This window comes from Caloenas nicobarica, chromosome 13, assembly GCF_036013445.1.
Source record: "Caloenas nicobarica isolate bCalNic1 chromosome 13, bCalNic1.hap1, whole genome shotgun sequence".
NCBI lineage: Eukaryota > Metazoa > Chordata > Aves > Columbiformes > Columbidae > Caloenas > Caloenas nicobarica.
Window position 1 is genome coordinate 18,282,251 of NC_088257.1, and position 11,369 is coordinate 18,293,619.

An 11,369-nucleotide genomic window follows, 5' to 3' on the forward strand; every position below is an offset into this window, starting at 1 on the left:
GATACCTTTATGTGTAAACCTTCAATAAAAAGGGCACCCACTTGACTTGAAATAGTAGTCTTTGTAGAGATGTTCTTTCTGGGCAAGCTCTGTCAAATTTTTCAACAGGCCTGGAGGTTTTTTTTTCTTTTTTTCCTCTGAGGTATGAGTGATTAATCTTCTGTAGTTTGGAGATGCAACAAGGAGAGTACTCAGGCAGATTGTGGGAAGGATGGAATTGCTAGAAGGCCCCTATAGGTCTTCGAAGCTCTGAGCTTCTGCTGCAAACTCGAGCAGTGAATTATTGACTATCCAGTTAACCTGAGTAGAATCATAGAATAATTTTGATTGTAAAAGGTCCTTGGCACCACTGAGCCCAGCCATTATCCTAGCACTACCAAATCCACTACTAAACCATGTCTCTGAGCACCATGTCCTGGGATGGCGAATCAAAGACTTCCCTGGGCAGCCTAAGCCAATGCCTGGCAATACTTTCAGTGAAGAAATTTTTGCTAATATCCAATCTAAAACTCCACTGGCACAACTCAAAGCCATTTCTTCTCATCCTATCACTTGTTGCTTGGGAAAAGAGACTGACACCAACCTAACTCCAGCCTCCTTTCAGCATGTCTCATGCTTGTTCTGCACAAATTTTGTAGTGAAACGATAAACTGAAGTCATTTTAACTGAGGGATGTGCAGGCAGCTCTGATGTGGTAGAGGTGAGAAAGCCACCTACGAGCAAGAAGTCTGCATGCAAATTTGTTTTATGGTAACAGTAGAAATGATGAATAGAATTGCTTTCCTGTAGGAAAGTTCTGTAATAGCTTGAAAAACTGAAATGGGTGCATTCATTCTTCTCCATGACTGACTGCAGTCCTGCGTGAAGCTCCTCTGCTCAGGGTTGTCTTCATTTAATGGGACTCAGGTTTATCTGTGCTAACCTCTTCCAAGAGTGTGAGGTATAATAGACTGAATTGTGAATGACACTTAGAGGGTTGCGTCTCTGTTACTGACATGACGAAGAACAAGCAGCTCCTCATGTACAACTGCTGCCTCTTAGGTTGTTCCAGCTCTAGGGTTTATGTATCTCATGTAGTTCATCACTAGATGTTTTATTACGGTTTTTGCTGTATGAGAGAGTTGGGGCTGTTTCCTGCACTGGAGGGCCTGAAAACACTGCTGAGCTTCCCCGAGTGGCTTGTCAGAGATGTCGTTTAGGAAGCAATGCGGTGGGCAAGACTTATCAGAGAGACTCTCCTGGATGCACGCATGTTCTTGTAAGCACCTTTATCAGGGATGCTGGCAAGCGCGGGGCTGCTGCAGGCGCTGCTGGCTGAGCAGGAGTGGGAGTGTGGCGATGCAGAGGCAGCTGCCCAGCGCCAGAACGCTGCCGTTGCTGTCGGCGGTTGCGAGTGTCGCTCCCGTTCTGTCTGGAGAAGTCCTTCGAGGAGTGTTACCGCGTGGTGATGGCGAGAAAATGGACTGGGAGCAAGTGTCGGAGTACAAGGTGACAGTGCGGCCGGCGGGTCGCCGACGCTGTGGAGCAGCGCGGTGCTGTGGCTGCGGGTGCTGGACGTGAACGACAACGCGCCGGTGTTCGCGGAGGCGCGCTACAGCGCCCGGCTGCCCGAGAACAACGCGGCGGGCGCGCTGGTGCTGAGGGTGCGGGCGTGGGACGCGGACTGGGGGCAGAACGCGCGCGTGCGGTGCCGGCTGGGGGTGGGGCGGGTGCGGGGCGCGCCGTTGTAGTCCTGCGTGTCGATGGAGGCGGAGACGGGCGCACTGTACGCGCTGCGCTCGTTCGACTACGAGGAGGTGCGCGAGGTGGGGCTGTGGGTGCGGGCGGAGGACGGCGGCGCGCCGGCGCTCAGCGGCAACGTGTCGGTGCGGCTGGTGATCGTGGACGAGAACGACAACGCGCCGCAGGTGCTGTACCCGCCGGCGGCGCCGCCGCTTGCGCCGGGCGCGGGCTGGGCGGGCGTGGAGCTGGCGGCGCGCTCGACGGAGCCCGGGGCGCTGCTGGCCAAGGTAGTGGCGGTGGACGCGGACACGGGGCAAAATGCGTGGCTGTCGTACGAGCTGGCCAAGGCGACGGAGCCGGGGCTGTTCCGCGTGGGGCTGCACAGCGGCGAGGTGCGCACGGCGGTATTCGGGGAGGAGCGGGACGTGCCCCAGCAGATGCTCGTCACGCTGGTGCCTGACCGCAGGCAGCCACCGCTCTCCGCCACCACTACCCTCGGCATCGCCCTGTTGCGCGGCTTCTCCAACGGCTTCCTCAAGCTCAACCACGTTCCCGAGCGGAGCAGGCAGCAGAAACCTCTGGCGGCCTGGGGGACCTGCTCACCACCTACCTCATCGCCTCCCTGGGCTGCGTCTCGTTCTGGGCTCTTCTTTCTCTCCGTCCTCGCCCGTTCTGCAGGCAAGCTCTGCCAGGCTCGCCTCCGGTCACGCCCTTTCCCCCCCAACTGCCTACTCCGACGCTCACGGCGACTTCTAAACTGACGGTGGGCACGGGGGCGGCAGCGGGCACTCTGGAGCCGGCCTACCAGTATGAATAGTGTATGACCAGCGTCTCGGACAGGAGCCAATATCCGTTCCTGAGTAGCGCTGAATCGGCATGGGCAAGGACGAAGAATCGCTGTGCAGGTCGCAGCCCGCAGGCGACAGGGAAACCGACCCAGGGAGCTCAGCCCTTCCTTCCGATCAGCCGATTGACTAGCCAGACGTCAGGCGCGTCCACGCCTGAGCCTTACTGGGACGTGCGTCCCTTCCCCTTCCTCAGGCTGAGACTCTTGAGTTCATGAAGCGCCGAGCCCTTCTGTTCCCTACGAGCTGCCCGGGCAGAGGCCCTTGCACGGTTTCTCTAGTCGGAGTAGGCTGTTCTGTCCGTCCGGGCTCAGCCTCCGTCTCACCGTACCGTGGGAAACACCTTGTGCTTGTCGTGCAGAAAGGCACGGAATGGCCTCCTGGGAACAAAGCTTATACCTGTCTGGGCGCTGCAGGGAGCGGGGGAAGACGTGGGGCAGATTTCGGCTCTGTTCGTGTGCTCGGGCTGACGCGGGGGCCCCGGAGGACTTTCGGTGCCGGTCGGTGCGCCTGTGCGAGGCGGCAGCGCGGGCAGCGGGCGGCTGCGGGCGCAGTCTGGCGGCGGGCCGCAGGGTGGCGCTCCCGGCCAAGGCGTCGCCGAGCGGCTGCGAGCGGGGAGGCGGCCGAGTGCGACCCGGCCCTGTCCAGGCCAGCCCGGCTGGGAAGCAGCGGCGGCGGCGACCGGCAGTGGGCGGTGCCCCGTGCTATCCGCGACCGGATCACGGCAACCGCACTCCGGACCGCCAGCCAGACTCGGCGAGAAAGAAACGAGGGAGAGAGAGAGGGAGCACGACCGCGCCCGCCGCGCTGCTGCCGGGCGCCGCTTTCTGCGGAGGACTGCGCGGGAGATCCGCGAAAAGGACGCTGTCCTGGGCAAACACGACATGGCGATCGCAAGGCAAGTGCTTTGTCTCTCTGCTTTCCTGTCCCTGCCGCACGCTTGCTCCCAGTCCCTCCGCTATTCCGTAGCCGAGGAGGGGGAGAGCGGCTCGGTGGTAGGCAACGTGGCGGAGGACGCGGGGCTGGCCCCGGCGCAGCTCTCGGCTCGCCGCGCCCGCCTGGCCTCGGAGGACGGCCGGCAGCACTTTCGCTTAGAGCGCGGCACCGGCCGCCTGGTCCTGGCGGAGAGGCTGGACCGGGAGGAGCTGTGCGGGCAGGCCGCTACATGCACGCTGCCCTTCGAGCTGGTGCTGGCCAACCCCCTGCAGTTCTTTCGGGTCGAGGTGGCCGTGGAGGACATCAATGACCATGCACCCGTTTTCCCGGAGGAACAAGTCACCATTAAGATTCCGGAGACGGGCAACTTGGGTTCGCATTTCCCATTGGTGGGAGCTCATGACCTGGATATTGGCAGCAACAGCATCCAGGCTTACAGCATCTCTCCCGAGAATAAGTACTTTAGCGTGTCCTTTGGGGGTCGGAGTGAGGGTGAGAAGTACGTTGAACTGGTCTTGGAAAAGGTACTAGACAGAGAGGAGCAGGCAGAGATGGATTTCAGTGTAATTGCCATGGATGGTGGCTCTCCACCCAGGAGTGGGAGCACCCAAATCCGCATTATTGTTCTAGATGTAAATGACAATGCTCCAGTCTTCACACAGAAACTGTACGTTGCCAGTCTTTTTGAAAATGCACCAGAGGGCTCTGTTGTTCTGCGAGTGGTGGCAACTGATTTGGATGCAGGACCTAATGGGGACATCTCCTATCAGTTCAGCCAAGCAGTGGGCCAGAGTGACTCTGCATTTGTGATTGACCCTGTCAGTGGGGAGATTAAACTAACAAAGCCTCTGGACTTCGAGGCAACAGAGAATCATGAGCTCACCGTGCAAGCCAAGGATGGTGGTGGTCTGTCTGCAATCTGCAAGGTGCTGGTGGAGGTGGTGGATGTGAACGACAATGCACCGGAGCTGGTGGTCAGTTCCTTCAGCAGCCCCCTCCCTGAGAATGCATTGCCTGGGACAGTGGTCGCCCTCTTTACTGTCAGGGACAGGGATTCTGGAGCCAATGGGAAGATTTCCTGTGCCCTTGAGGACCAGCTGTCATTCTCCTTGCATCTGGCCTATAAGAATTACTATGAGCTGGTGACTGTGAGCACACTGGACCGGGAGGAGACTGCACGGTACATCCTCAGTGTCGTAGCAGCAGATGCGGGGTCACCTTCTCTCACAACCACCCAAACCTTCACAGTGGACATCTCAGATGTGAATGACAATGCTCCTGTCTTCAGCCAAACCTTGTACACCATGTATGTGCGTGAGAATAATGTCCCCACAGTGCTTGTTGGAGCTGTGAGTGCTGCAGATGCAGATGTGGGGTCCAATGCCAAGGTGACCTATTCCCTGGTACCAGCCCACCCCACAGAGCAGCCTCCCTGCTCCTGTATCTCTGTGAACTCTGAGAATGGGGATGTGTTTGTGTTACGGCCTCTGGACTATGAGCAGCTGAAGCAGATTGAAGTCTTAGTGCTTGCCTCTGATGCAGGTTCTCCTGCCCTCAGTGCCAACATCACTGTCCGCCTTGTTGTGGTGGATGAGAATGACAATGCGCCACTGGTGCTGTACCCCTCACAGGACACCAGCTCACTGTCCAGTGAGCTAGTGCCCATGTCGGCTGAGACTGGGTACTTGGTCACCAAAGTGGTGGCCGTCGATGCCGACTCAGGGCAGAATTCGTGGCTTTCGTACCACCTGCTGAGGGCCACTGACCCTGGGCTGTTTGTGGTGGGTGTCCAAAGTGGGGAGGTGCGGCTGAGGAGGGTTGTGACAGAGAGAGATGCTGTGAAGCAGAAGCTTGTTGTCCTAGTGCGAGACAATGGGCAGCCACCACTGTCAGCCACAGCATCACTGATTGCACTTCTGCTCAGTGACTTCTCAGATGTCCGCCTACCACACAGCAGCCTGGCCACGGAGGATGAAGGTGACTCCCTAACAATGTATTTGATAATTTCCTTGGTCTTTGTCTCAATCCTCTTCCTCGCCTCCATGGCAGCCTTTGTCACTCTCAAGGTGTGCAAGAGAAAGGAGCTGAAAGGTGGGCACGTGCTTTATGGTGCTGGCACCTTGCAGAGTGGCCTTGCTGATGGAGGTGCTGCAGGGACCCTGCCCCACCCCTATTGCTATGAGATCAGCCTCACAACAGGTTCAGGCAACAGTGAGTTCAAGTTCCTGAAGCCCATCCTCCCCAGCCTTCCACCACAGAATTGCACTGTGGGTGGGGCCACTGATGATGAACAGGATTTCCCCCGTGGCTATATCACTATGGAGGACAGGGCACCAGCCCAGCCAGGGATGCTCTCTGCAGAGCAGTTCAATAGTCTTTCCTTTAAGTAGTGTGGAGTCAGCACAGCCAGAGGTTTCAGGCCTTATGATAGGAAGGGATGTGGGCTTCAACATGCGGCAGTAGTTCCTCCAGAGTAAATCTGCATTTGCAATTTGCAACATTGATTTTTCTGAGATTTTTACTCTGGTGAAAGCTTGTGCCCTCTCAGAAAAAGAGACAATATCATCTAAAGGCTCCCTCAGACAGTTAATATGTTCCAGTTCTCTTGGAGCCATTTCTTTAGTGTTTCAAGAGTAAAGTTAGTTCCAGGCCCCCAGCTGAGTTCTTGTTTTTCTGTTAGGCAAGACCGTGGCCCTCTTCTTCTGTGCTGTAAGACAATGGCACAGTCATGCAGACCAATCACCTGCTCAATGAAACGCACTTAGCCGTTCTCTTGTGAGTTCTCTTGTGAGTACTGTGTTGCAATATGGTGCAAGCAGGGGGCTCTTTCTGCTCTGGGTTCTGGATGTCTCTGTCTCTGGGATGTGTGAGCCTGTGTGTTTTGCCTTCTGGTCACTATGTCTGTCTGTACAGATTTTGTGTGTCTGCATATGCTGCCCTACTGCTGCCTGCTGAATCAGGGAGTTGCTTGCATTCAACCACTCTGATGCACAGTGTTCCAGCTCATCAGGCAAGAAAGGTCTTTTGATGCATGTAAAAAAGCAGTCCCAGATTCTTCAGAGGAGAGCAGCAACATGCAGAATGAGACTTTGCTTTGGCACATGAAAGGGAGGGGAGCGGGAGGGCTTTCTCCTTGTGGTTGCCTTGAAATTACAGCAGCACAAATAATGTCGGTAGAGACTGTAACTGTACAGAATTGTGAAGAAACATTCTTTGTCTCTGAGTACATTGTAAGGAAACTCCAAAAGTCACCTCAAAGGAGTTTGTCTGAAGGTAGAATCAGACGAACTTGGAAAGGGTCATTGAGTTTGGTCCTGTCATTGTTGTTCCTGAATTCAGAGGCTTGTTGATGGGACTGGAAAGGTGTCTTGAGATGATTTGCAGAGTTTGTGTAGAGCTTTTTGCATTCTCCTGTTTGCCCTTTCTCCTTCTTTGTGAACCGTCTTTGACCTATTCCTCTTAAGAAGGACTGTCATCCTATGTATAGTAACGGATTGTGTGAATGAGGGCAGTGTGACACAGAATTTTCGGAAAACCCCAAGCTGTCTTGTGCTGCAATTATAAACTGTACCATTGTGAACTGCAATACATTTATGTCTAAAACTTAAAAAGAACTATGTTGGCATAGACTATAACTGTACAGTTGTAAAAACACATTCATTGTCTTTGAGTGCATTGTAAGGAAACTCCACAAGTCATTTTAAAGGAGTGTGTCTGAAGGTAGAATCAAGATGAACTTGAAAAGGAGCTGTTGGGTCTGGTCTTGTCATTGTTGTTCCCTATTTCAGAGGCTTTGTGATGGGAATGCAAAGCTTTTCTGAGATGATTTTCTGGGTTTGTGTAGAGCTTTTGCATTCAAATTTTTGCCCTTTCTCCTTGTGCTTTGTGAACTATGTTTGAGTATTATCTTACCTATTCCTCATAAGAAGGACTGTCGCCCCATGTATAACAACAGCCTGTTTGAAAGAATGCAGTGTGGCATGGAATATTTGGAAACCATTGTGCTATGTTGTGCTGCACTTATAAACTGTACCACTGTTAACCATGATACCGTTGTGTGTAAAAGTGAAATAAAGAGAACACCTAAATGCCTTGTGTGGAACAGTCTTTGTAGAGATGTACATTTTGGGAAGGATTTCAGGAGGTTGGAATTCTTTTTCTCATTTTGTTCCCTTTCTGAATTAAGGTTGAGCAGGTACATTTCTGCATTTTGGAGATACAGCCGATAGAGCATTCTGGAAAACTGCAGGAGAAGGGAATTGCTGGCAGGTCTCTACAGGTCTTCAGAGCACTGAGCTCCTGGGTGAGACAATACCCAGTTTCATTCACATCAGGGGAAACTGGCATCTTCCCTAAGAGTGGACCTGGGTGTGCAAAGGCCTCGTCAAAGCAGTGAGGTGGGGGTAGTGACCTTTCCAACTCTCTTGACAGCTCCAGATGCAGATGAGAACTCTGAGGTGTTTGAGCATGAAGTGTTCGTGACACTAAAGGCATAGGCATTTCAGAAGATGGATGGCAGATGGACAGCACACTTGTTCCTTTGGGAAGCATTGGGGGAGCGCCATGAGGTGGGCATCTGGTGGGTGAAAACAGCTACCAGGGAGTGGCTTGTTGCTTGGGAAATGCAGAGGACTACAGCTGTCCTTTCCACAAGGCCCCAATGAAAATGTAAGTCCTGAAGACAGACTTTTTAAGTGCTGCTGACAACAAAATGATTTCACATAGAGGAGCAAATGGTCCAGTATCCAGTTAACCTGAGTAGACTCATGGAATCATTTAGGTTGGAAAGGATCCTTGAGACAATTGAGTCCAACTGTAAACATAGATCTACCAAGTCCATCACTAAACCATGTCCCTAAGTGTTACATCGAGGGATTGTGACTCAACTGCTTCCCTGGAGAGCTTGTTCCAGTGCTTGACAATCCTTTTGATGAAGAAATTTTTCTTAATATCCAATCTAAACTTCTCCTGGTGCTACTTAAGCAGATTTACTCTTGTCCTATCACTTGCTACTTGGGAAGAGACTGACATCCACTTCCTTACAGCCTCCTTTCAGGCGCAGACCCTACACTGTGCTGTCCTGTACTTTGTTGTGCTGCACAAATCCTGTGGTGGAAGGATAAACTCAACTCATTGTAACCAAGGAATGTGCAAGCATCTCCCATGTGGTACTAGTGAGAAAGCCCTCTGCAAGCAAGAAGTCTACATGGGAACTTCTTTTACTGTGATATCGGAAATGATGAAGAGAATTTCTTTCGTGCATGAAAGTCCTAAAATGGCTTGAATGACTGAAATGGGGGGCACTCTTTCTTTTCTATGACAAGGATCTGCATCTAGATCATTGATAAAAATATTAAACAGAGCTAGGTCTAGAAATGTACCCGATGGAACACCTGTGGTGATTGGTCAGCAGCGAGAGATCACTTCATTCCTTACAGCTCTCTATGAGCTCTACACTTCAGCCACTTCTTCATTCAGTGCACCATGAACCTGCTCATCTCACGATTGGACCATGTGTCCAGAAGGATGCTGTGAAGCGCAGTATCTAAAGCCTTACTAAAATCTAGGAAAACTAGAGCCACCACCTCCCCTTCATCTGTGAGGCAGGTGAGCTTATCATAAAAGATGTCAAATTAAACAGGACCTTCCCTGGGTCAGCCCATGTTGACCATGCCTGATTATTGTGTTCTTTAAATGTTCTTTCAGTAGTACCCACTATGATCATCACCAGAAACTGAGGTTAGACAAACAGGTTTGTATTTTCCTAGGTCTGCCCTCACACCTTTCTTGTAAACTGGAAGAACACTGGCCAGCTTCCAGTCAGCAGGGACCTCTGCAGACTCCCAAGAACTTTGGCAGATGATCAAGAGGGCTCTGCAATCTTCCTGCATAAGCCTGACCTTGTTTCTAGAAATGATACGATTTCTTTTTCCTCATTAGCTCTATGAGGAGTTCCCTGCTTTGCCAAGCTGTTCTTCTGTCCCACTTGTTACATTTTGATGCATTGGAATTGCCTGCTAAATGGTGGTAAGTATACAGAGTTGTGAAAACACATTCATTGTCTTTGAGTGCATTGTAAGGAAACTCCACAAGTTGCTTTAAAGGAGTTTCTCTGAAGGCAGAATCAAGATGAACTTGGAAATGAGCCATTGATTTTCGTCTTGTCATTGTTGTTCCCAAATTCAGAGGTTTCTTGATGGGAATGCAAAGCTGTCCTGAGATTATTTTCAGGGTTAATGTTAGAGCATTTGCATTCTCCTTTCTGCCTGTTCTGCTTCTACTCTAAGAACCATCTTTGAGCATTGTCTTACATATTTCTCTTAAGAATGATTGTCACCCTGTGTATAATAACAGATTGTTTGAATGAAGGCAGTGTGGCACAGAACATCTGGAAACCCTCAGGCTGTGTTGTGCTATAGTCATAAACTGTGCCCTTCTGAACTGCAATAGAGTTATGTGTAAAAGAACGCCAACTTAAGTTGAGGGAGTAGTCTTTGTAGAGAGGTTCTTACTGGGAAACCTCTGTCAAAGCTTTCAAGAGGCTGGGAGTTTTTTTCTCATTTGGTCCCCTGGCTGAGGAAGGTGGAGTGGGTACATTTCTGCAGTTTGGAGATGCAGCCAATAGAGCACTGAGGAAAAATGTGGGGAGGAGGTAATTGCTGGCAGGCCTTTATATGCTAAACACTGAACTTCTGGCTGTGACATCGAGGTGTGAATGATTGACTATCCAGTTAGTCTGAGTAGAATCATAGAATCATTTCAGTTGGAAAAGGTCCCTGAGATCACCAAGTCCAACTGCTAACCTGAAGACTACCAAGTCCACCAGCAAACCATGTCCCTGAGCACCACGTCCTGGCATGGCAACTCAACCACTTCCCTGGGCAGCCTGTGCCAATGCTTGACAATACTTCATGTGAATGAAGTTCTCCTGGCATCCAAATCTAAACTTCCCCTGGTGCAACTTGAGGCTATTTCCTCTCATGCTATCACCTTGGGAAGTGACTGACACCCAGCTCCTTACAATCTCCATCCAGGCACAGGCCTGAGATGTGCTGTACTGTGTTGTGCTGCAGAAATTTTGTAGCAGAATGATAAACTCAGCTCATTGTAAACAAGGAGCATTGCAGGGATCTCCCATTTGGTACTGGTGAGAAAGCACCTGTCATAGAGAGGTCCATGTGGGAATTATTTTACTGTGACAGAAAACAATTAAGGGAATTGCTTTCTTGCGAAGAAGTATTGTAATGTCTTGAATGACTGAAACACGAGTGCTCATTCTTTCCTGTGACCAGGGTCTGCATGGCATGCTCTGTATGGCCAGAGTGCTGTTTGATGCTCCTCTGCTCATGGTTCTGCACATCTAAAGGGACGTTGGTTTGTCTGTGCTAATCTCTAGTAATGGTGTGAGCTATAATAGACAGAGATATGAATGAGACTTAATCAGACTTAATGTGTCTCTTAGTGAGATGACAAGGAACCAGGCCCTCCTGGTGTAAAACTGCTGGCCTTTCGGGGTGATCCAGTTTGATGGTTTGTATATCTCTTGAAGTTCACAACCCGCAGGCTTATTCCTGTTTTTACCCTATGAGAGGGGGAGACTATTTTCTGCACTGCAGGGCCTGAACACACTGTTGACCATTCCCGAGGGACTCGTCGGAGGTGCAGTTTAGGAAGTAATGCGGTGGGCAGGACTTGTCAGAGAGACTTTCCTGAACGCACGCATGTTCCTGGCTGTGTAAGCACTGCTGTCAGGGATGCTGGCAAGCGCAGGGCTGCAGCAGGTGCTGTTGGCTGAGCAGTAGTGGGAGAGCGACGATGCAGTGGCCGCTACCCAGCGCCAGAGCGCTGCAGTTGCTATCGGCAGAT

At 51.5% G+C, this 11,369-nt stretch overlaps 1 protein-coding gene across 1 annotated transcript; it reads left to right on the plus strand.

Moving 5' to 3' along the window:
* Positions 1-3,296: 3,296 nt before the first annotated feature.
* LOC135993838 (protocadherin beta-15-like) lies at positions 3,297-6,446 on the plus strand. Its single transcript, XM_065643953.1, has one exon. It carries the CDS (start codon positions 3,452-3,454, stop codon positions 5,891-5,893), a length of 2,442 nt encoding a protein of 813 aa, XP_065500025.1. The 5' UTR covers positions 3,297-3,451; the 3' UTR covers positions 5,894-6,446.
* The last annotated feature ends 4,923 nt before the right edge of the window (positions 6,447-11,369 follow it).

Bases quoted from the DNA above. Each gene is read 5' to 3' on its own strand.
- LOC135993838 (XM_065643953.1), top strand. From the start codon at position 3,452: ATGGCGATCGCAAGGCAAGTGCTTTGTCTCTCTGCTTTCCTGTCCCTG.